This window comes from Dromiciops gliroides, chromosome 4 (genome assembly GCF_019393635.1).
Source record: "Dromiciops gliroides isolate mDroGli1 chromosome 4, mDroGli1.pri, whole genome shotgun sequence".
NCBI lineage: Eukaryota > Metazoa > Chordata > Mammalia > Microbiotheria > Microbiotheriidae > Dromiciops > Dromiciops gliroides.
This window is the reverse complement of record NC_057864.1, coordinates 16,287,915-16,313,276: the sequence shown is the minus strand read 5'-3', so window position 1 is coordinate 16,313,276 and position 25,362 is coordinate 16,287,915. Positions and strand designations below refer to the sequence as shown.

At 49.1% G+C, this 25,362-nt stretch overlaps 1 protein-coding gene across 8 annotated transcripts in view; it reads right to left on the bottom strand.

The window, feature by feature from the left end:
• The window catches only part of DOCK7 (dedicator of cytokinesis 7), a 171,812-nt gene that overhangs the window by 13,101 nt on the left and 133,349 nt on the right, over positions 1-25,362 (bottom strand). For 5 of the 8 annotated variants that reach the window (XM_043964124.1, XM_043964126.1, XM_043964129.1 and 2 more), the window contains 15 exons: positions 23,920-24,059; positions 19,712-19,881; positions 18,117-18,271; positions 14,445-14,627; positions 14,192-14,327; positions 11,223-11,319; positions 7,379-7,475; positions 6,906-7,040; positions 6,048-6,200; positions 5,181-5,339; positions 4,920-5,020; positions 4,303-4,495; positions 3,349-3,492; positions 2,779-2,910; positions 1,627-1,641 (listed from right to left, as the gene is read on the bottom strand). In XM_043964124.1, the coding sequence (XP_043820059.1) occupies positions 1,627-1,641; positions 2,779-2,910; positions 3,349-3,492; positions 4,303-4,495; positions 4,920-5,020; positions 5,181-5,339; positions 6,048-6,200; positions 6,906-7,040; positions 7,379-7,475; positions 11,223-11,319; positions 14,192-14,327; positions 14,445-14,627; positions 18,117-18,271; positions 19,712-19,881; positions 23,920-24,059 (2,010 nt within the window). The remainder of the gene's footprint in view (positions 1-1,626; positions 1,642-2,778; positions 2,911-3,348; positions 3,493-4,302; positions 4,496-4,919; positions 5,021-5,180; positions 5,340-6,047; positions 6,201-6,905; positions 7,041-7,378; positions 7,476-11,222; positions 11,320-14,191; positions 14,328-14,444; positions 14,628-18,116; positions 18,272-19,711; positions 19,882-23,919; positions 24,060-25,362) is intronic. The other 3 variants (XM_043964125.1, XM_043964127.1, XM_043964131.1) reach the window with 1 other exon arrangement.

Below are 25,362 nucleotides of genomic sequence, written 5' to 3'. Positions count from 1 at the left end.
GAGTCCATTTTCAAGTTTTGGGCAACTGACTGGCATAGCTCTTTGGCAAAAGGGAATTACTGGGGCTTCCACAGAGTCAAAAAGAAAAATATTCACAAAGTACAAACTTACCACAACAGACAATAGTAAAAGTGGGAAGGAGGGTCAGCAACCAGGGGCAAGAGAAGAGAAAACAGAAAGTATTTTAATTAGGGAAATTTCAAAACAAATAAGCAGCAAATGATAGCAAATAAATTTTAAAATGCAAGCATCCACTCAAGTATTCACAAAAGAAAAGCAAAGAGCAGACATGCAGCACACTCGGAAGCTAGACAGCTGGAGGCCCAGCAGAGGTGGACACCGGAGTGACCAGACAAGGGCGTGGAGGTGTCGGACCATGCACTAGCACACGATGACCGAGTGACACTGAGGCTCTAACTAATGACAAGGACCAATTTCAGGGGTCGATTTAGCGTCGGGCCGACAAGCAACAACGGTGGTTCTTTGAGATCTGATGGATGAAGCACTTGATGAGGTCTCCTGGAAGGCTCGGAAATGAGCTTCTTTCAGGCTGACAGAGATGACAAGGTTTTAAGCATCAAATTGCTAAATTCACTTCACTGGCAACTTGGTCGCTTCATAGGGAAGAAAAATCAAAGGTAGGTAGGTACTGATTTCAGTGGAGGAAAAAGTCTTTATGCAACAGATGTTTTCTAAATTTAAACATGAAAGTTGCCTTATCCTAAATCTGGGTGCATACGAACACCCAAGGAAATGAAACGTCACCTCATCGCCAAGCTCACTTCACCAGTAAAGCCTCGAGATTTAATTTTTTTTTTTTGTGGGGCAATGAGGGTTAAGTGACTTGCCCAGGGTCACACAGCTAGTGTCAAGTGCTGAGGTTGGATTTGAACTCAGGTCCTCCTGAATCCAGGGCCAGTACTTTATCCACTGCACCATCTAGCTGCCCTGAGATTTAATTTTTTAAATGTACTGGGCGGCATCAGAGGTTCTTTGCTACAACTGAAGGGAACTGTGACTGAACTCCCATCAGTGCGAGCTTCTCTATGGATCACAGGGTAAGTTTTCACTCACACGCTGCTTTTCCATAGCCTGGATGCTGCGTAAAGTAAAACCCCATCGGTATTTTCCTTTAGGAGCGGCCCAGGGAGCAGCGTCCAAAGGCCAGAGCAGAACGTGGTGGCCGCCAACACCTCACGCCCTCTCTCGTCCCTCCCTTTCCCAAGATCTCAGTCGGCTAGAAGCAGGCTCGGGTGGGCCACTCTAGTCTTGCCTCTGAACAACGTCCATAAATCGACCTCTGGGGGTGGGTGAAGCGCCAGATGGCTGCTTTAACCAAAGGGGATACTCTGTGTCAGACAACAGGAGACGGTTTTAGGTGCAAACAGACCAGAGTGATGACGTGGGGCTCATTCGCCAGGGAGTCTCATTAGTGAAACATCTCGTTCTCCATGCACGGCCTCTACCGCCCTCACGACCAGTGTCTACAACGGACAGTGCTCCCAACAACGTCTTTGGTTAATGGATGCGGTCAAGAGCAGACAGCAGCACAACGCCCACAGCTAGCACATGTGGGCCAAGCATGGGCACGAGGAATCGGGTCAATCTCGCTAAGACGGTACCTACCTCCCAGCCCGTGCTCTGTGTGATAAAAAGCAGAAAAGGGCACGTCACAGACAAGCCAGCTCGGGTCTGGCCAAATCAGTCACAAGCGTCAGGAACCACAAGACTGTCCTGCGTCTCCACGCTCACCTGAGACCCTGACTTCCTCCCCCCGAGCACCCCTGAGCTTCCTTCCAGCTACAGCTGCTCACCCTGTCCCCTTCTCCATCGACGTGAGAGCTGAGGGCTGAGCCTGGGGTCCCGCCTGGCCAGTGGCTGCGGCTGTGGCTGCATCAAGCTTCCAGCTACTTGCCCCTCACTCAGAAAAGTCTCATGCAAAGCTATGAGAGTTTCTTAGGAACACAGCTTCAGTGGATTGGAGGGTGTCATCTGAACCCAGGCCGGAGCCTGACCCGGGGGATGCTTTGTGTCTCACCGCGAGGGGCCCCGGTGCCGTGGCTCAGCCTTCTAGGCACAGCCCCCGGAAGAGACAGGAAGGTGAGCAAGCTAATTACGGGGCAGGATCAGCGCCAGGCAGGGGCCCGGAGGGCAGGAGGGTCTGGGAGGCCCTGCCTTGTCTAGGGGAGCCCGGGCCCTGCTGGCTCTGAGGGCCGGTGGGGGCTTCATTTGGTGATTCCCAAGAGCAGAGGCACCAGAACGAAGCACAAGCTGGTCCGGGCCAGGCCACGGCCCTTAGGGATCCCTGCGTACTGGCCTAGAAGTGAGAAAGCAAAGGAACGCTCCTCGTGACTCGTCTGCACCCAGAAGGACCAGGAGGAGCGGCTCCTACCACTGGGTGAGAAACTCAATTCAATACGAGGAGCTCTCTTATTTTCAGCGGGCAGTGAGCAAACCAGGCAAACCCCAAGCCATTCAAAATGGTGTCAAGGACAACGCATTCTTCTGAAGGGCTGGAGGGCAAACCCTGCTGCAGCCCACCCCCAGCCCCACTCCATGAGAGCTGCCACCGGCTCCCAGGGCTGAAGTTTTGGCTAGAGAATAAGCTCGCTTTGGCCCCAGACTGTGATTCTGGCCTTGCTCATCTGAATCCTAATGAAGATGCTCCGTTCAGAGGACCTGACCTGGCCTGGCCTGGCCTGGCGGGGGTGCAGAGCCCTGCTACCACAGCTGAACGTTCCTCTGCATGGGTGGAGTGCCTGGAGATGGTGACCTTACCTGATGAACAATTTTGCTGAACGCCTCTTGGAGTTTACCATGAATTATGGACAGCTTCTTGGCGTCCCGATTAGCTTCGTGGATGGGAATGAGCACTTTGTAAACCTCATTGACCGCTTCGTACATGCCCGCCTGAAGAGCAAGGACAACAAGGCTGATCAGGGGCGTTCCAGACATGGAGACAAATGCACAGGGTGGCGCACGGTCTCACGTGGCACACACACCCTGTGAAAGGTGTTCCAAGCAGCCCCGAGGGCACACGGCAGAGCCCTGCAGAGAGCCGGCCAGATGCCCATGCGCCAGGCCTAGTTAGGGGCCTGCAAAGCAATCTGTCCTCACGGAAAAGAGTCATCTGAGGGCTGACGTCCGGCTCTGGACCTCCCAGAGAGGCGCCTACGTTATGTTCTTGCTGAACTTGTCGTTACTTCAATAAAGCACATTTATAAATGTGCGCCTGTGTGTGTGCGCACCTCTGTGTGTGTCTCTGTGCACCTGTGTGTACGCCTGTATGTGAGGTGCAGAGAACTCCCTGTCCCCGCCCCCACCCCATGGAGCCGCGCATCCACGCACCATAGAGAAGGAGGCGGCTGCCTGCTCCAGCAGCCCCACCAGCCCAGCCTCCGTGAAGTACTTCCCTGAGCAGATGCCCTCTTCGTCAGGAGACACCACGTCGTCCGACACGGCTGACTCCTCCAGGACGTTGGATGAGATGTTCTGTGGAGGCAGGTCTGGGGTGAGATGTGCCCCCCCAGAGGCTCGGCTCCTCCCTTCCCCCTCCAACCCCACCAAGCTGCAGAGACGCTGGGGGATGGCGGCCCCAGAAGGCCAGCCCCCCTCATGGGACAGGGGAGCTAAGGAGGCCGTCCCAGGTCACCCCAGAAGGGGAGGAAAGGAGCTTGCATTTATACACGTGCTCAGTGCTTTGTCGTGAGCACCCCCGGGAGGCAGGTGTGCCATGAGCCCTATTTTACAGATGAGGACACTGAGGCAGGCAGTGGTTCCCTGACTTACCCAGCTAGGTGAGATTTGAACCCAGGTTCCCCTGGCTCCCGGCCCTGCACTCTAACCACTGCACTACCAGCTGCCTCTAAACAAAGAGTAAGTGCCAGGACTTGACTCTGACTTTCCATCTGGTCTGGGGTCCTGGCTTGGTTTCCAGACCAAGCTCACCACAAAAAGGCAGGTGTCTGACTCTCATCTCACACCCTACAGCTGTGAAGAGGGCAGAGGGGCAGAGTGGACAGAGCACTGGGTTCAAATCCTGTCTCTTCTACCGAACTGCTCTAGGAACAGGCATTTCCTCCTATGTAAGAAATAAGACCTGCACTCCAACACGCCGGGCAGGACAGGGCACCTCCTCGGCCAGAGCAGGCTACCAGCACCTTCTCTGTCCCACGTAGCCTGGAGCATTAAAAGGGCAGGTCCCTGGCCCAGTGTCACACAGATAGGGGATGCCAAAGGCAGAACTTGAACCCAGCTCTTTGGCCAATGAGCTCAGCACACCCGCCCCGCCTCAGGGACCACCTGGAAGGTCACGCATCCCACGGGCAGGTACTTCCGGTCCTCCAGCATGCTCAGATACTCGGCCACCAGGGCAGCCGAGTGGACCAGGCACTGGGCGGCTTCGGCGTGGTTGCTCCGCTCCGAGTGCTTGCCGGCCATGTTCTGCAGCCAGGTCAGACGCAGGTCTGGCGACGTCTGGTAGCCCTTGGCGATTCTGGTTGGGACAGAGACGCAGCTGAGCTAGTGCCGGCCCACAGGGCTGGATGGGAGGTCCCGCTGCCCCCCTCCGACTCTGCGGAGAACCTTTGGGAGACGTGAAATGGCCACCGTCCAGCCCCCAGAGGTCAGGGCATCGGCCCAGGAGGTGCCCCCCACCCTGCCCACTAAGGAGACAGTCCAAGAAAAGAAGAAGCCTGGAGCTCCCCCTACAGGAAGCCTTGTCCCGCCCCTGGCTCACCCCAGGGCCCTCAGGCCACTTGCAGAAAGACAGGGCGGTGGAGGAGACAAGTGTAAGCCGTGCAGCTGCGGGGGAGGGAGCTCTCTATCCCGAAGGGTCTCCGGGGCAATGGGGGGATGGGGCCCGAGAGGAGGGCGTGCTGAGTCTGTATCAATGCGGCCTGGGAGGGGGCGCTACCCACCTGTACATGAGGTCGATGAGCATCTCGGGGTCCTCCTGGTGCTCCTTCATCTTCACCGTGTCAGAGAGGATCATGTGGAGATTGAAGACGAGGTCCTGCACCTGTAGCCCAGAGACTGAAGCGTGAAGGAGGCCCCAGGGTGGGCAGGGCGGCCACAAGAGCCGGCTCAGCTGAGGAGCCGCCCTCCCCTGGTCTCCCCGCCCGGCCCTGGGGCCCCGTACGGTCAGTCAGGCCTGGGGGCCGGTGTCCTTCACTGCTGACCTGGTCAGGGAACGTTGTCTCCCGCAGCTCCAGGTCTTCCTCGGCATAGGTCAGGATGGTCTTCAAGGAGCGCCGGAGGAACTCCTCATTAAAGCTCTGGGAGGTGCCCACCAAGGATGAAAGGGACATGGTGACCTGCATCTTCACGCGGGCAAAGTTCTGCAACGGTGTGGAAAGCGTTCGTTTGTCAAGGCGGGAAGAGCTTGGAGACGAGGGGCACACAGACACGCGCACATATCACACACTCATCCCTCACACACACATATGCACACTCATCCACATAAGTAAATGCCATGGGGGCAGCTAGGTGGCATAGTGGATAGAGCACCAGCCCTGGATTCAGGAGGACCTGAGTTCAAAGCCGGCCTCAGACACTTGACACTTACTAGCTGTGTGACCCTGGGCAAGTCACTTAACCATTACTGCCCCACAAAAAAAAAAAAAGAAAAAAAAAAGTAAATGCCACAAGATTTGAACTCAGAGCTCTCTGATCTCAAGTCCAATGTTCAAGTCACAGGGCCACACTGTGGATAGCAGAAAGACTGAACTGGCTGAAATGAGAGACAGGTTCAGATGCTGCTTAAATCAGTGCTGGGAGCCCAATGGTCCAGGGGCCTTAGGCTAAGAGGCAGCCTACGGGCATCAGAGCCTGCCTCCATCACAGCCCAAGAGATCAGCTGAGAGGTGGCACGGCCAGTGTGCTCCTGATTCAATGGCATCTCTTGGCACGGTGGCTCCCAGGGGTGGCACAGCAGGGAGGAAGCAGGGTCTGAGAGGGGTCTCCCCTGGGGACCAACGGTGTCAGGGGGTGCTCCCACAGAGCCCAGAATGGGGCCCCCGCCTCCCCATTGACCAGCAGGGGCTTACATTGCCGATCTCAAAGTTCTGCCTCATCAGAAGGTAAAGGGAGGCACTGGCATGGGAGCGGATGGAGCTGACACTGCTGCTACAGTGACGCAGGAGACGCAGGCAGAGGTCGGCGCACTGCTCTGTCTCCTCTTCAAAGAGCAGCTCCGGGAACTGTAAGGAAATGAGACTGTGACTGGGCAGGGACAGAGGCCCGCGGAAACCGGCCCTCGGGCATCCAGCTTGAGGAAGGAGGGGAGACGTGCCCAGGCACACCTTCCACCTCTGTGATGTTCCCAGGGAAAAACAACATGGAAAGACCAAGGAAACAGGTCTGCTCTGCCACTCACTGACCCAGAGAAAGTCTCACAGTTCAGGACCCTCCCACGGTGGTCTCCTGACCTTCCAGTCGGGGGGCTCTTAACCCTGTGGGGCTCACTTCCCGTCTGGCAGTGTGGTGACACCCGGGGACCCCGTATCAGGAGAAGTGTGTTTAAAAAGTACGCATAATCGCAGGAAAAGCTAAATTTCAGTTAGAGTTTAATTTTTTTGCTCATCCAAGTTCATGGGCCCCTGAGGTCTATCCATGGACCCCTCAGCACCCCAGCCGTAGACCCCACTTCAAGAGCTTGTCTGTGCTAATGGGGAGTGGGTATAATGGGAGGACAGAACTCAAGAAAGTCCAAGTTAAATCTAGCTGCTAATTTCAATGTCTTCTGTCCTCAAAGCCTCTCCCTTGGGACCGGTCTGAGCTTCTTCTCTGCTAACAGACCCCTATGAGGCCCTTGTAAAAGGAATCCGTGCCTCACACTAGCCCCAGGACCGGCTCACACACAAGCTCCCGAAGCCAGGGCCCGGAGGACAGCGGGGGCCGCCCACCTTGGAGACCAGGGCTCGCTGGGTGGCAAAGCAGTGCTGCAGGTAGAGGGCACTCTGGTGGCAGGCCATGCTGTGCAGAAGCACCCTGAGCACCCCTCCCAGGATGCTTTCTTTGGATTCCGCCAGCGAGACCGTCTGAAATACAGAAACAAGCCGTGACACAGAGACATCAGGCACTCACCACACGCCCCCACGGGACACCGTCCTACCCTTGGGCCCCTCCCCATGGACAGCGGACTGTGGAGCCGAGGCCAGAGAGGGCCGGTTCTGCTTCAGAACAGAACGGGATCTGCCCCGAAGCAGAAGCGGCCACTCAGAACACAGCAGGTTTCTCTGCATGGGAGATTTCCACTGGAGGCAGCCTGGCCACTTCTCAGAGATGCCCCAGGGGGGATTACCAAGGCGCTAGCCGTGAAACGGGTCCACAGCCTCCTGAGGCAGTAATTTCATCCTTACCTCTTCACGACACCTACCTGGACAATTATCTCTAATGTATCCAGAATGATGAGGTTTGCTTCAGTGGCAAGGTTTCCATCAATAAGAGCTTCATGTTCAATCTCTGCCCTGGACCTAAGGAAACAGTATTACAGGAATTCTACCTAAATGCGCCAAAAACCCAACAAAAATACATTTCAACCCATCTTCAAAAATGGAAACTATTTCATACAGAAAAAGAGGAGGAGGAAGAGACAAGACTCTACACAAGGAGAAAAGGCCTGTTGGGGGCTCCTCCTTTCTCTGCTTCAGTCCCAGGCCTGGCGGGTGACGGGCAGCAGCACAGCACAAAGGCCAGGCCATTATGGGAAGTGCCCACATGGTCCTTGTGCTCAGGGTTCAGCTGTGCAGCATTCCCCAGCAGTCTGCCTGGGAATAAGCATGTTACCTGGGAACAGGCGTGTTACCATGCCAAGGGTTTTGGTACATTTCTTTGAGAGAAAAGGACTTATTTTCTCTAAAGTTGCATCTATTTTCCCAGAAAATTTGACACATCTAATCACAGCAGACAACTGAAGTCTTAATGGGATGATGGAGTCACCCAGCCAATAAGACAACTTAGTGCAATGAAGGCATTTTTCATTTTCATCCTCACAGATGATTTTAGTTGCTATAAAAATATCCAGTACAATGAGCACTTTTATGGGCAAATATTTGTGTCCCAATAACAAACGCTAAGAACTGTACACCAGACAGATGTGCAGACTCCAGAGGAAAGGACACCAACATTAGCACGGCTAATTCCCGAACTTCTCCCACCCCAAAGCCTACGAAGTCTCATTCACCCCATCATTACTGTTATGTCTGCACTTGCTCAGCAAAGGAAGAAAAGTTAATGACGTGTGAGAGTTAAGGTGCCTAAATGACTATTTTTTTTTTTTTGGTGGGGCAATGAGGGTTAAGTGATTTGCCCAGGGTCACACAGCTAGTAGGTGTCAAGCGTCTGAGGACAGATTTGAACTCAGGTCCCCCTGAATCCAGGGCCAGTGCTTTATCCATTGCACCACCTACCTGCCCCCGGTAAATGACTATCTTGACAAGACAAGAAAATACGCCACACATCATAGCCATGTTTAACCTTTCCGGTGTGGAGCCTCGAGAAATGTAAGGCCAGCTGATGGGTGACTTGCTGCCTTTAGTTAAAAACCCAAACCCACTAAAGTGAATGCAGAAGTGAAGAAGGGACCCCTAAGCCAGGGCCTGGGGCCTGGGAGCTTCTACAAAGCGCAGCATCTGTGGAAAAACCGCCTGTGGGAGGGATCAGGACAGACAGAGAGTGGAGGAGGAAGCTCATTCAGGCTTCCAGAATGTGTTAAAAAAAAAAAAAAAAAAACAACCCAAGGGGGGCAGCTAGGTGGCGCAGTGGATAAAGCACCAGCCCTGGAGTCAGGAGGACCTGAGTTCAAATCCGGCCTCAGACCCTTGACACTTAGTAGCTGTGTGACCCTGGGCAAGTCACTTAACCCCAATTGCCTCACCCAAAACAAACAAACAAAAACCAAGGCAGAACTCTGAGGAGCGGCTTTCCCTCCTTCATTCACCCCTCCCTAAGCCTGTGTTGTGTTCTCAGACCTGCACTGAGTGCCTCAGTTAGAATCCTCCCTGGCCCTCACTCTTGTAACAGTGTGGACCAGCAGTGATCTCCTATTCTGCATTAATTGGCCTATAAAAGCCCTTTTTTTAAGGGCGGCCCTAACAGGCATTCACTCACTCCCCATCTTTTAGGAGTTTTTGACACTGCTAACAACCCGGAGAATCTGTGCACATCTGGGATCCCACCATTCCACACAATTCCAAGCTTGGGACATTATTCAAGGATGGAAAAAATGCAGCACCTGCTCTGGGTGCCTCAGAGTCAGAGATTCTGACCTTCACCGGAAGAATAGGACATTTCTTCTCGGCTTCAGCCACTTCTTTCAGGTTTGTGGGTGGGAACAACCTCCCTACAAACAGAGCGATTCACCGAGGGGAGCAGTGGGCTCCCCCTCCCTGGAGGTTTGGTTCTACGTTTGTCTCAGCTCCACCAAAGGAACCTGCCTATTGGATCCTGAGGGAGGGCCTCTCTTTTGTCTGGGGTCTGTCAGTGTTATTCCTATCACCCCATTTCCCAGTAACCCCTCATCTCTGCTCACACTGCAGACGTCACTCATTCAACAAGCCCAGTTTCCCCGGGGTCCCTAAAGTGATTCTGAGACTCGGCATGTCCTCTTTCTGAATTCTCTTCCCCTCTGCCTTCTGTTATCATATCTCTTTTCTCTTTCTTCCCTTCATTCGTAGAGGAAAAGGTATCACTTCTCCCCTTGCCATCCTCTCCTTGCCTGCTTTTTAACGGCTCTCGCTCCCACAGTTATTCCCTTCCCTTCCAGCGGTCTTTTTTTTTTTTTTTTCCCTAAGTGAGGCAATTGGGATTAAGTGACTTGCCCAGGGTCACACAGCTAGTAAGTGTCTAGTGTCTGAGGCCGGATTTGAACTCAGGTCCTCCTGATTCCAGGGCTGGTGCTCTATCCACTGCGCCACCTAGCTGCCCCCCTTCTAGCGTTCTTTATCCTCCTGCCTACAACAGTCTTCCTGCATTCAGGCTGCAAACGGGGTGCGAGCTGAAAAGAACCATCACTGACCCTACTGTTGCCTCTAGCCACCAGCCTGTTTTTCTCCCTTCTCTCACGACCACTGTCCACTTTCTCTGCTCCCATTTAGTGTGATCTGGAGTAAATCACTCAACTTCTCTCAGCTACAGCTGCTTGACCTGTAAAATGTTGGATCTAACAAGGCCTGGTAAAAGTCTTGAGCGGAACTGGCAAAAACACAAGCATGTGGAAGCTTTTAAAGAACCAAACTGGAACAGGAGGAAGAACCCTGGCCCATGGGTCAGGCGATGCACAAGTGAGAGTTGTGACAGAACAGGGGCACGGAAAAATAGCAGATGAGTCAGGGAGGGGATTCATGGGAAAATCCAAGAAGACAAGGAGCAACAGAACGCACAAAGACACAAAAGCAGAGAGAACCAGATGTCGTAACACAAGGGGTCAAACACAACTTTGCAGTCACTCCGGAGACTTCTCAGCCGGCATTACCTACAACTGTCTCAGTGCCCCCCCCCCCCTGGGACACCGCCCTATAGCCCTCAGGGGGAAGGACCTTCCCCCTTCTCTTTGTCTTCAGACACCCCTCTGCCTGAGGTCTCATCTGGGAATCCATCTCTGTCCATGGGGCTGGCTCTGCAAACGTGTGCAGCACTGGCCACCCATCACCTTCTAGCCGCACACCAGACTCCCCGTGCTCTGCATGTGGGGAGTGTGTGTGGGGGCCCATCTTCTGATCCTCCTGGCTCACTTCAGGTGCCCAGAGGAGAGCAGGGCTCACAGGACGCTCAGTAAACATGGACACAATGAATGGGTTTGGGATGAGAGTCAGAGAGGACAGCCTGTTCTCAAACAGACCGTCTTGCCATCCAGGAATCCCTACTTCTAGGGTGACTGACCCGAGGTGGGGGCATGGGAACTGGGTGTCAGCCCACAGCCTGGATGCCTCTGTGCCCCAGTCAGAGAGAGCTGCCCGGACCCCAGGCCCCAGGCCCCGGTTCTCGGCAGGCTGGCCATAGGGGCCCTTCTCGACTCAGGCCATCTCTACCTCTGCCATCAGCTGGGGCCATAAGGACAAGAGCCATTCTTCCCCCTCCCCACAAGGCTTCCTGGCATCCTAAGGGCAAAACGGGAACAGTCACAAGTTAAGAAGCGCCCTCAGAATGAGCCCCGCTCCTGGCACCTGGCGCCCCGGCCGCATCCCTGGTGCCCTGGCCGTGTCTCTGGCCCAATCTCTTACTTGTCCAGCTTCTCTGTGTTCTGACGCCAGTGAGTCATGTCTTTCCTCCACCTCAGGTTCTCTTGGCTTCCGAAGGCACTTCCTGAGGGGCTTCTCTCTGCCAAGCGAATGGAAGAACCAAACCGTAAATGTCATTTCCCTCTGAGGCAGACGTACGGGAGTCCTGCCCTAGGAAGTTCTCTTTACTCCCGGGGCCACACTCCCAAAACCACCTCTATAAGCATGGGAAACATTCCTAACAACAGATGAAATGCTCATCTTGCGGCACGCATTGTGACCAATGCTTGGCCAAGCGGACCCAATGTTTCTACTGCATTGTGCTGCTTTCTCTCCCACACTCCTCCTCGGGCCCACCCTTAGGGCACATAGTAGGCCTTCAGTCAGTACCTGTTGGCTCATTAGCTACACTACGGAGGACTAAGAAGGACCATGATGCTTTTAAAAGCACGGCCCAAGCCTGGGCTGCCTCTCTGTGGGAGGTATGATAAGCGGAACAGTGTGGAGTGACTCTGACGGCCAGACGACCCACCCACCCAATGACAAAATTTTACTTCGTTGTCTCCATCTGGCATCTAGCTCACCAAACTGATGAAATGTGGCGGGTTTTACTGGTTTCATTTTTTTTTTTAAAGAAACACTTGGTTAAACTATCTAGACCAGGCCAAACTATAATAATTGTTTTGTTTGGTTTTTTTGCAAAGTATAATAATTGGATAATTTCATACTTAAATTCCTAGAGCAAAGTTATCCCAGATGTCTAGGAACTTAAAGCGATTCATTCGAATTAAGGCCCAATAAGCCAGGCCTCCATATTTCTCTTCTTCCTTCAGAGCAAGGTAAAAGTCTACTTGGGTAAAGTATGTTTAAAACGGCCTGTTTCTTGGGTACTAGGGGAGGAAATCCAGATGTTATGTTATCCTGGAAGCCTCACTCTCTCACCTGGTACCCAGTCTGTTGCCAAGGCCTAGCGACTTCACCTCTGCAGCATCTCCTGATTACGCCCCCTTCTCTCCTGACACCACCCCCACCCTCGTGCACGCCCTCGTCCCCTTACGTCTCACTACTACAATAGTGGCTGGGGGGTCTGACTGCCTTAAGTCTCCCCCACTGCAGTCCACTCTCCACTCAGTCACCAAAGAGGTTTTCCTAAAGTGCAGGCCTGATGATGTCACCCCCTGGGCCTCCCTACGGCTTCCAGAATAAGGAAACACTGTTGTTCTGAGCCCTTCCTAATGGCTCATCTTCCCCACCACAAACTCTTGGATCCCGTGACTCTGGTCTTGATGAAATTGTCTCTGCCCGTCCCCCACAGGCCTAGAGCACTCTCTCTCCTCATCTCTGCCCTGCTCTGGCTTCTCTGCTCAAAAGGGATAAGGGCATCATCTGAGCACTGGCATGTGTTGGCCACTCCATAAGCAAGGACTCAGCCCGTTTAACAAAGAGTGTGTGTGTGTGTGTGTGTAGATGAGCTGTGGCTTTTGTTCCTTTGCTAGAAGATAAAAATCCCTTTTACGAGAAGATACAAGCACTATATTTGGTGGGGGCGAACCAGGAAAATGATAAGGCAGAGAATTCAAAGGACGGTATCAAAGATCTATGGAGGAAAATATTGGAAGAGCCCAAGTCCAGCAGAAAAACACACAAGGAACAATTCTGGAAGTTGCCAATACTAAGGAAAAAGCCAATCACAGAAATGCACATGCCTATACCGATCAATCAAATCAATACACATTTATGAAGACCTACTATGTTCAGCCTCTGCACAATGTGCTAGGGATGCAAAAGAAAAAAATGAACCGTCTTCTCCCAGGAGACGATGAGGGCACATATATTTCTCCTACTGTACAAAATAAATACAGGGTATGGGGGAGGAAGGGGGCAAGGCTGGGAGGGTCAGAAGAGGCCTCATCTGGCAGGTGATGCTGGCACTAAATCCAGATGAAAATCCGGGCTTCTCAGAGGTGGTAGGAAGAGAGGAGAGCTCGGCAGACCTGGCGGCAGTGTGGCCAGGGGCACGCGGATGGGGAGAGTGCTGGGTGTGGACAGAGGCTAGTAGGACGGACCAGTGCATGGAAGGAACAGAGGGGGTGGACACCAGGCTCCTGGAGGCAGGAGTTTGCTGGGGGAGGGGAGGGCTGCACGGGCCTTTTTGGATTCTCCTTTCTGTAATCTGTTCTCTTCATCCCCTTATGCCTTCATTGTCATGGATATTTATCCACAAGTGACCATAAACCTGAATTTCTAGAGAGGCAGCCTCTCCATCAGGAAGCTAAATGGCACCACTGTGCCTGGAGCCAGGAAGACTCATCTCCCTGAATTCAACTCTGGCTTCATATACTTTCTAGATGTGTGACCTTGGGCAAGTCACTATACCCTGTCTGAACAAAAAGTCTCGCCCTAGTGTAATTCTTTACTAATAGCACCCAACCTCTATCATTGCCCCCACATCAATATAGCCTGGAGGAGTTCTTCCTGATCTGGGATGGCTGGTACAGAGAAGACCCCCCAGCCCAGGGAGCCCCCCGCCTCGTCATGGCTCCAGGAGCATGGGAACCACCCCTTCCACTCCTTCCTGGGCCTTGCCACCTGAGTCAACAAGGCAGACCTCAGATGCCCAGTACTTCCCGTCTGTCCTGGGGCAGGATTTGGTGGTTTGTTTCCCCCAGAGGTCGTTTCTGTCCTGCCTTGCTTTGTTCTGTTTTATCCCTGGCACTCAGCGTTGTGCATGGCATACAATAAGCACGTAATACATGCTTTTTTCATTTATTCATAACAACCACCCACCCACCCACCCATCCAAGTTGTATATCTGCAAAATCTGAGTCTCCCTTTGCTTCCCTCCAGGGTTCCAAGCTAAACAACTGAGGAAAGACTCAAGAGAGAGGCTTTGCAGATATCTTTCGGGATGTCGATGAAGACTGGCAGTGCTCAAAGAGGCTACCCCAGCATGAGAGCTCTGGGCTACCTACCAAGCTGCCCTCGGCTTCGACGCACCATTTCTTGCCTGGCTCCAATGCTTCCAAGGATGGCTTCTTCGAGCTTGGCTCTCATGTCTTTTGATTTCTTAAAGGTTAAACTATTCATCCTCTCAAAGACCTTCTTCCCCTGGAAAGTGAAACACAACACAAGGGCACGCTGGAGGAAGAAGCTCCTCTTCCCCCACACGATTCTCTTTCGCCTGGTCCTGAGAGAGGAGACCAGAATGGGGCGATCACCACCTACTTTGTACTCGAAGCAAGACACACAGAGGTAAAGCAGATCCAAGAGTCGGTTGAGCTGCAGGACCGAGAGGTCTGTGAACCACTTCTGCAGGACTGTCTCATCAGCATTTTTGAGGACCCATAGCAGGCAGATCAGAAGACTCCTGCTTGATTCTGCTGAAAACACGGAATGCTGCCGGCCAGCCTGAAAGCAAGGAGAAATGGCATGGACCCTGAGCACCGTGGCCGCACATTGTTTGCTTTTCGCAAATTAAGTTTTGATTAATTAAAGACATTAACACAAATACATTCGGGTCCTGTGATTTCAACTGGACATATCGTCTTAGAGAGTGGCCTGACCCTCACGGAGCTTAGACTCCAGGTCATAGACAGAGTCAGAATCAGAAAATGCAAGATGGCAGTGGGAGATTCAGGGACTTCCCCAGGACCACACAGCTGGTATCAGAAGCAGTGGGCACAGCCAGGTCTTCTGGACATCAAGACCCACACTATCCTCTACGCCCCAAGCTACTATGCAAGATGAACTTTGAAAAATCATAGGATTTGGATAAAATTTACTGAGATAGCTCATAAAAAGGTAATAGATTAGTCTTTCAAGGGTACACGAGCCTTTGGGTCTCATGCCCCCAAGGGCCACACAAGGAATAAACAGCTTGGGTTTGCAATATGCATTTAGAACATAAGCATACTGGACCAGAGCCCTGCTTTCTTTTTTCTTTTTTTAGGGCAATGGGGTTTAAGTGACTTGCCCAGGGTCACACAGCTAGTAAGTGTCTGAGGCTGGGTTTGAACTCAGGTCGTCCTGAATCCAAGGCTAGTGACTTGCCCAGGGTCACACAGCTAGTAAGTGTCTGAGGCTGGGTTTGAACTCAGGTCGTCCTGAATCCAAGGCTAGTGCCTTATCCACTACGCCACCTAGCTGCCCCCTGAGAGCCCTGCTTTCTTTAAGGCAATCTTCAACAACAACTTACTTATAATAGCCGAAAAGTGAATGAAGAAGCAGGAAGAAAACTGAACAAATGTAACATCACTAGGGAGCAAAAGAGAAAGGAACAGAGGCAAAGGAGAAGCCCCAATTCCTATGGGACACGGTCCCTAACTCAGCCCCTTCTCTCACCATAACTTTTGGCTTGTGCGTGACTGTCGGACAGTTTGGAGCATCTAAACCTCTCCGTGTGTTTCAGTTAGACTGCCCCTTCACAAAGATGGAGGCCTTTCTTACTCCAGACTCGTGGACACAACAAAGAGACTGATCTCTCAGTGATCCATTTGTATGCAGCCTCAAAGCCGTCATCCATCAAGAGGCAGCGTTTCAGAGAGATGACGGCCTTCATATGCCTGGGCCATTTCCACAGCTGACACTGACTCTGTAACTCTTAAGTATGGCCTGCATGTCCGCGGCTGGGTCTGATCACCACCCATATGGCAGCCCAGCTGAATAGGGAAATACGTCCTGAATCCCAAACAACTGTCCTGGCCATACGGTTTCCTTTTGTAAATCGAATGCTGCCTAGGTGGCAGTTCTGAAACGACTGAGAGAACTTCCTTTGTGTTTGGGCAAAGCTTTAAGGATCTCGTCATGTCGTCTCTCCAGTTTTATACTGCTTCAGGTCACTGGACACAGGTTTATTTTCATCTTTCTCTGGCTTCTTTCAGACTGAAAACAGTCCGAACAGCAAATAACAAAAAAATGGACACTTTAATGTACAAAGGACATTAGAAGAGAGAACTATCAGGATTGACTGAAAGTTTCAAGCTCATCGGTTTTTCAAAAGAAAGTATTTACTGAATTAAAAGAGAGCAAACAGAACCTTTCTGCTTGGCTGTGTTCCCTTTTGAATTTTCTTCAATGTATTATTATTTTTTTTAGAATAAGATAGTTGTTTATTTAGAGGAAGGGGAAGGAGAGGGAAACCATAAAGAAGTCCTTGGACTTCTCACGGGGAGAAAGGCATGGCACAGAGAGAGTGGCTCTGAGATACCAATCTCCTCCAATGTATTTTTTTTTTTTTAGTGAGGCAATTGGGGTTAAGTGACTTGCCTAGGGTCACACAGCTAGTAAGTGTAAAGTGCCTAAGGCCGGATTTGAACTCAGGTCCTCCTGAATCTAGGGCCAGTGTTTTATCCACTGTGCTACCTAGCTGCCCCGCTCCTCCAATGTATTTTATTTTATTTAATTTCTTTATTTAATTTTTTTGTAGTGAGGCAATTGGGGTTAAGTGACTTGCCCAGGGTCACACAGCTAGTAAGTGTTAAGTGTCTGAGGCCGGATTTGAACTCAGGTACTCCTGACTCCAGGGCCGGTGCTCTATCCACTGTGCCATCTAGCTGCCCCCTCCAATGTATTTTAAATGTTTCTTTAAACATTTTTCTTCCCTTTCCCCCTTTTCCCATTATGATGCTAATTCACACAGGAGAGCATTTGGGCTGGATTCTTGCTCTGGTCTGGACCTATCACATCTCCAATCATGCTTATCACTCATACACACTTTCTCTCTCTCTCTCTCTCTCTCTCTCTCTCTCTCTCTCTCTCTCTCTCTCACACACACACACTCACTCTCTCTCACACACACATGCGCACACTCTCCTTCCCTCTTTGAGTTTAGATTTTGTGAGCAGAGATGGTTTTTCACCTCTGTATTGCTGACATCTAACAGAGTCCCTAGAACACAGCAGATGCTGAACCAATGTTTGTTGAGTTAAAATGACTTGTGTGGGAAAGTCCTTTCGGAGGTACTATTTGGGGTAGTAAGCAGGAGAGGGGGTGCTCCATCGTTCAATCGGCAGGAAGTGATGCTCTGAGGGAGGGGCTCACAAGGCACTTCTCAGCCTTAGCCTAGTCTCTACCATGAGCTGTGCCAGCCACTCCCTGTGCACGGCCAGGCTTCTCAAGGCTCTCCCAGGCCAACACTACCAGGAGTCCCCTTTTTCTTTTGTCTCTCAGGCCCCAGCGTCAATAATACTCCTAAGGACTAATGGGGCTTTGGGCCATACAGTGATCAGAGCCCAGCACCTTGGGAACGTCCTGGTTACTGGTCACAGCTGCTGAACTAGGGACACCAAACAGATTGTGGGGTCCGTTAGGCACTCTAAGGGGGGAAGGGAGACTTCCTGGTAAAATAGAGGCAACCAGACAAGCTCAAGTACAAATGTGTCCGAGGCAGGGGCCGTGGGCATTCTACTCTTAGTCCTGCAACAGCAGGAAGTGTGGGGCACGTTACAAAATACCCAGTAAGTGAATGATGACAATTTATTTAAAAAACTGACAGGACCGCCTAAGACTGGAAAGCTTCCGCCTTCCTCTCTTGACAGGGTTTCATCTAGACCAGTGACAGCAGTTCCCATAAAACATTTTAGTTTTAGTAAATCTTTTCTCTTTTTTTAAACAAAAAAGTCTTACACAATTGAGGACTTTTGTCACACTTTCCTCACTCGGACAAAAAAAATCTCAAATCGGATAAAGAAGAGGCCCTAAATAAGTATTTTGAATGAACAAATGACTAAGACCAGACTGTATACTACCACATATCAGGTGCTACTTTTCCAAGCGTGGGGCCCTACGTAAAAACATCTTCTGAACTTCCATGTTTTCCCGAGTATCTGCCACAGGAGCTCGCCCTGAGCAGCCCCCGCCACCCAAGCCCTGTCCCTCCACTCAGTTTGGTCTTCTTACCGATGAAGTAAGCAGAAAGCTGCTGGGCCTGGCGAGCTGGGGGACTGGCGTGCCCGCGATCGCCATGGCCACCGTCTGGCTGATCATATTTCCGCCCTCACTTTCATAATCCTCAATCGCCACACAGCTCGGCCGTCCTCGCTGACTGTGAGTTTCTGGAGAGAGTCCAAAAAAACCAGGGATCACATGTAAGTTCTTTCTTGATCTCTTTTCCTCCTCTTTCTCACTTCTGCCACCTCTTTAAATGGCATTCTCATTAATACCAAATGCTGCCCCTCCTTGGTATTTCTTTATGGAATATTGTGTGCATTAACTACTGTGGGGACCGTGTCTTCAGAGCTAAAATGACTGAGGAAAAAAAGAAACTTGCAGTAAGAGTAAAGGAGCAATCTTTCTCTTAGGGAAGGGAGCCCCATCAGGGTACCCAATTCAGGCCCCACGGGTCTGCTCCCACTTAAATGTCACTTTGTCATCCTAAAACATTCTAACTACAATGAATGGTCGGCACTCACGTAGTGCTTCAGGCTGGAAAAAGCCTGCATGCCGTCTCCTGTTCCCTTCACAAGTCTCTGAGAGTTTTGTTTGCTTGTTTGTTTTTTGTTTTGATCTGGAGCAGGGGTTGAACCCACCCCTGCCCCTGCCCCCGCCCCCACCCCGCTCCCGACAAAGCAGCTATGCCGTGCCTGGGCGCACACAGGCAGGGACCTGAACTAGGCCTCCTGACTTGGATCCTGGCCCTCTATGGATGATGCCAAGCTGCCTCTCCGGGGTAGGGAAGGCTAGCAATGGAAATCAACTGATAAAAATGCCCAATGAAAGCAGGCACATTTTGAGGGTTCTTGTAAAACAAAACAAAACAAAAGTGCTCAATCTTCAAAGGAGGAACGAACCTTGCAAATATCTACTTTTCTGGGTGCCATTTAATGCCAGGTCAGAAGTAAAGACAACCAGTTTTACTTGGCTTTTTTTATCGACCTCACTGTTAAACCTGAGAGAGGGCTGATGACCTGGAACATTATTCTTTCAGATTTCCTCCAAGTGACACAGATATATTTATTCTGAAATGCTTAGGTATAAAAGTGATTTTAGGTGGAGTGTTTTAAATTCAATTCCCATTTAAAGAAAGTTTTTACTTTTTTTTTTTTAGTGAGGCAATTGGGGCTAAGTGACTTGCCCAGGGTCACACAGCTAGTTAAGTGTTAAGTGTCCGAGGCCGGATTTGAACTCAGGTCCTCCTGACTCCAGGGCCGGTGCTCCATCCACTGCGCCATCTAGCTGCCCCAAGTTTTTACTTCTAAAGTGAAGACTCTTCATAGCATGTGAAAAAGTCCCCTCCTAACTTACCACTTTGGTAAATGTATTTTTAACACGGGATTCTTTTAAAATAAGGCATCCAAGGACACATCTCCATGACTATCTTAAGTTGCAAAGTACAATTTTAAGTGAAAGGCTTTAACTTATAGCTTCAGCACCAAGAAATAATAGATTAATGGGCCATATAATAGGTTGAACTTCAGAAAAAAATAACTAATTACTTTCTGACATCTTCCAGGTGGGAAGGTGCAGGACAGAACTATCTTCGAGGTGATAGGTACCTGTGAAATCATACAGCTGAGGCACAGTTTCCATGATGATGCCGATCAAAGGTAGATAGAGCACAGCCACACGGGCCTTTACCTGGGGGTCAGAGTACCGTGGGTCTGAGTCATGGCTGGATAGCAAGTTGTGTACCATGTTGATGACCTTCTTATGCAATCCAAATAAGCTATCAAAGAAAGAGAGGGCACAGCGAACAGCTTGAAAACAAACAACCCTTTGTACCAGAAGCACGACTGCAAAGACCAGAAGCAAAGCTTTTTCCTCTGGTTAACATCTCTCGTTCTCTCTCTCTCTCTCTCTCTCTCTCTCTCTCTTCCTCTCTCTCTCTCTCTCTTCCTCTCTCTCTCTCTCTCTCTTGCTCTCTCGCTCTCTCTCTCGCTCTCTCTCTCTCTCGCTCTCTCTCTCTCTCGCTCTCGCTCTTCTAAAGCACTTTCTAACATAGAATGAAAATAGGCCCATTTACAAAAGAGTTAGAAGAAACACTGTAAGGAGGGCATTTAGCTCCAAGTTATTGATTGACACCAGGTGCTCCTGACAAGGACTGAGAGAGAACACTGGCCTGAGATCCTAAAAAGGAAAGTCACAGAAGTCCTGACTTTGTCACATCGACCCAGAATGACTCCATTGGCATGAGCAGAGGCAACAAAGACTCAGCTTTGCTTTGGATTCCTGGCCCAGGCTGGGCTTCACAGTCCACCGAGTCAATGCCGCTCCTGCTCCTAACCTAGGTTCCCAAGACCCTTCAACCTCCTACCTTGCCCAGCCATAAGCCAGACCCTGACTCTGATGCCACACAAGAAGCACTTTTCTCTCTCCTTGCCTACAATGGGGAGAGGGCAATCGCACAATCACATCCACATCCAGGCACACTCTTTGAAGAGAGGCCCCATGTGCATAACAGGCTATGGATCACCGCCACCGGGCCTTAAAGGCAATCTTTTTTTTTTTTAAATGATTTTTAATCATTTAAAAAAATTTGAGTTCCAAATTCTCTCCCACTCCTTTCTTCTCTTTGAGATGGCAAGCACTTTGATTTTGATTATACATGTGTGGTCATGCCAAATATATTACCATATGTTGCGAAAGAAAACACAAAACCCCCAATAAAAATGAAGTTTAAAATAATATATTTCAACCTGCATTCAGAGTTCATCCATTCTCTCTTTGGACAGGATCTTTCAACATGGGTCCTTTGGAATTGTCCTGAATCACTGTCTTGATCAGAGTAGCTAACTTTCTCACAGTTGATCATCCTTACACTATTGCTGTTATCATGCACAATGTTCTCCTGGTTCTGCTCATTTCACTTTGCATCAGTTCATGTTTTCTGAGGTTTTTTCAGAAACCATCCTGCTCATTATTTCTTTTCTTTTTTAATTAAGCATAAATTTGTTGACACTGAAACTCTCAAGTGGCAATGTGCCATATATGATATATGAATTATCTTTTTTCTATTTAATTTCATGTAAACAAAATATTTAACATTCATTTTTATATTTTGAGTACCTTTTTGAGTATTCTTTTTTTTTTTGTGAGGCAATTGGGGTTAAGTGACTTGCCCAGGGTCACACAGCTAGTAAGTGTGTAAAGTGTCTGAGGCCGGATTTGAACTCAGGTCCTCCTGAATCCAGGGCCAGTGCTCTATCCACTGTGCCACCTAGCTGCCCCTTGAGTATTCTTTCGAGTATTCTTTCCCTATCTCTTTGCCCTCCCCCTTCTTTATGAAGTCGAGAAATTTGATGCAGAATCTACATGTGTAGTGATTCAAAAGGTTTCCCTATTAGCCATATCACATTAAAAAACGCAGACCAAAAAAACCCACCACCACCACCACCACAACCACTCAGAATAAAAAAGTGAAAAAGTATGCTTTGATCTACATTCAGACCCCATCAGTTCTTTCTTTGGAGGTGGACAGCATTTTTCATCACAAGTGTTTCGAAACTTTCTTGGAACATTGTATTGCTGAGAACAGAGAAGTCATTCACAGCTGATCATCATATGCTATTGTTGCTGCTGGGTACAATGTTCTCCTGATTCTGCTCACTTCACTTTGCATCAGTTCAGTCTTTCCAGGTTGTTCTGAAATGCTCCTGCTCATCATTTCTTACAGCACAATAATATTCCATCCCAATTATATACCTCAACTTATTCAGCCATTTCCCAATTGATGGGCATCCCCTCAATATCAAATTCTTTACCATAAAAAGAGCTGCTATAAGTATTTTTGTACAAATGGGTTATTTTCCCTTTTCTATGATTTCCTTGGAATACAGACACAGTAGGGGAATTGCTGGGTCAAAGAGGATGCACACTTTAATAGTTCCTTGGGCTTATCCTTTTTTTGTTTAGTTGTTTCAGTTGTGTTCGACAGCTCACGATCCCATTCGGAATTCTTTTGGCAAAGATATGGGAGTTACTGGCCATTTCCTTTTCCATCTTATTTTAGAGATGAGGAACTGAGACAAATAGCATTAAGTGACATACTAAGGGTCACCAGCTAATATGTGTCTAACGCTAGATTTAAACTCAAGAAGCTGAGTCTTCCTGACTTCAGGCCCAGCACCCTATCACTTGTGCCCCCAAACTTCCCCTCTTATTCCTTTTAATTAGGGCTATTTTTGCTTTTGCTTTGTCTGAGATCATGACTGCTACCCCTGCCTTTTTTTTTACTTCAGCTGAAGCACAGTAGATTCTGCTCTAGTCCCTTGTTTTTATTCTGGGTGTATCTGGTCTGTTCCAAGTGTGTTTCTTGTAAACAACATATTGTTGAATTCTGGTTTCTAATACGTTCCACTAGATGCTTCCATTTAATGGGTGAATTTATCCCATTCACAGTGATGATGACTAATTGTGCATTTCCCTCCATCTTATTTTCTTCTGTTTTTCCTTCTCTCTCTTTTTATCTTGTCCCTCCTCTAATGTCTGTTTTGCTTCTGACCATTGTGTTCTAGCTGCCCTCCTTTTTATATTTACTTATTATTTATTTATTGTGGGGCAACGAGGGTTAAGTGAGCTTTTGTATCTCTCGTTCTATTTGGCTGATTCTCTTGTTTAAGGTGGGTTTTTTTTGGGTTTGGGCTTTAAAAATTTTTTTAATTTTTTAGTATTTTTTTGTGACTCTTACCAATATATTGTCTTTTCATAATTTTCTTCCTTTGTTTTCATTTCTTTATCTAATTATTCCTCTATCATTCTTATTTAATTTTGAAAATAATTTTTTAATTCTTCTTGGGCTGGAAGAATCTCACGCTGACTTTTTGTTGGCTCTGCCACTCCAGATTTTGATTTGAAGTGTTATTTTAAAGTTGTTTGGAGGAGCAGGTTGGGAGAGCTTGGCCTAATGGTACAATACAGACTGATGTCTCCATCCACCATTGAGTGCCTGCGTCTGACATTCCATTAGATGAGGACACTGAGGTAAGACACAGGCCCCTTTTTAAAAAGAAGAGTTTTTTCTTTTAGCCTGAAAAGAATTCTGAATGGACCCCAGAGTGGAGGGAGGGGTCGGTCTTCACCAACAGCAGTCAACAGAGACTTAGGTTAAACTCAAGTGAGAAAACTCTCGGTGATCTCACTCTTGGCTCTTGTGATGTTCCTCACAGGGCTACTCTGACCTTGGGCTTCTCACCTGGGACCTTGGTAGTCTCTGTGGCCCCTCCCTCTGACTGGCTGGTCCTTCCAGAACTTCCAGTTTAGGGAAGGTGCCCAAGCCCACCAGGTCTTCATCTCTCCAACCTCTGCTCTGACTCACTGGAGGCTCTCTACCACGCCCAGCCACGCGGGTAGCTTCCACTACCCTTCTTCCCCTTTAGGTTCTTTTCACGGATTGCCTTCCCCCATTAGAATGGGAGCTTCTTGAGGGCAGGGAACGTCTACCTTTATGCTTCTATTTCTTTCTTTTTTTTTTTTAGTGAGGCAATTGGGGTTAAGTGACTTGCCCAGGGTCACACAGCTAGTAAGTGTGTGTTAAGTGTCTGAGGCCAGATTTGAACTCAGGTACTCCTGACTCCAGGGCCGGTGCTCTATCCACTGCGCCACCTAGCTGCCCCTTATGCTTCTATTTCTATCCTCAGTTCTTACCCCTGTGCTGGCATGCAGCAGCAGAACCAGAATTTGAACTCGGGTCCAGACTAGAGGGACAGGAAGGCCACATCCTTGGCCCTAGGCTGCAAACCCTCTTGCCAGGCAAAGACTGACTTACCCATCTGCATCAGGGTCTAAAATGATGGCCAGCTCAGTCAACACGAGTCCCGCCAGGTAATGCTGCTGGCGGAAGGGCAGAGACAGCTCAAACATGTTTGCTGTCTTTTGGTCCTGGACGTTTGTGGAAAATCCCGAGCTCTGTGGAAAAAACCCAACAAGGCAGGTAAGAACAGCAGAGCCAAAGAAAATGGACAGGACCCTCACCTTCAGGGCAGGGAAGCCCTCTTCAGTGACTCTTTTCAGCTTCAAGGTGAATAAAAGTAAAGAAGCCTTGAGCTAACCACCCCACCACCTTCAAGTTTCTTTTATTCTTGCTGAGAACACTTTTCACTTTAAGAGCAACAATACACATGTAAAAGGATGAAAAAACCAAACACATACCAGATCCCCTTTCTCCCAGGTTGGCTTATGGATTTTCCTCAGAGTGCAAAAGAAACACTTGTAAACTCTGTGATCATTTCCAGAAAAATCACGAACTGTTTAAAGGGAATCTCGCAAACTAAAAATCCATTCACTCCCTGACACCTCCAGTGCATGGCAGGGAGAGCTCAAGAAATCTCATGGCTTCATTCATTTGGCAAATGGTTACAAATACAGTCAAGGAGTTTTAACTGATCTCATCTGCAAAGTTTTTTCATGTCTAATAAACACATTATTGTCTGTCACTAGAAGACTAGGCTTCTGATGGTGAAACCCATGAACTCAATCACTGGGTTTTCACATCATTTATAGAAAACTGTCAGGATGAATTTACCATTTTCAACAAGTAAGCATTTCTGAATTCCTAATTAAAATTCAAATGGACTTTGCATTCTGGTGATCCTTGAAATGAATATTTTCAAGGGAATTTATGTGAAAGTTTAATTTTAGTCAATAAAAGGAAAACACTAAACAGAATAGTAAAAGAATCATGTTAACTTTTATTTAGGGAGGACACAGAAATTTATGATGATTCTCCACATTTTTTCTTTCTAATACTGCTCAGTTATAGGTTTGAATTAAAGATGGTTTGATTCTTTAAGGGACTAAAAACGATAACCATTCACGCCTAGATACATGAAATCTGAATAGCTGAGATAATTAAAATAAGATTATTAGTCCTTCTCAATTTCCTCAGCATCTGTCATGTCTTCTGTTTACTTTTATAATCTCACCACTGCGTTAGAACACATGGTGATAGAAACTACTGCATGACTACCAGGTAGATACATATCCACTAGCAACATGGGTTAGAAAAGAAAATGCCATTTTACTAAACCATTCAAAGAGATATGCAAGGAGCTCTAAACAAAATGCCCACCTCCATTTTCCAGGATGCTAGAACTCCAGGGTCCACCAGCACTTCCAAGTCCATGCACCTGAACCAGTATTTCCTCCCTGCTTCATGCCCATACCCTTCTCCCTTCTCCTTTCTCCTGCTCTGACTCTCTCTTTCTTCTTT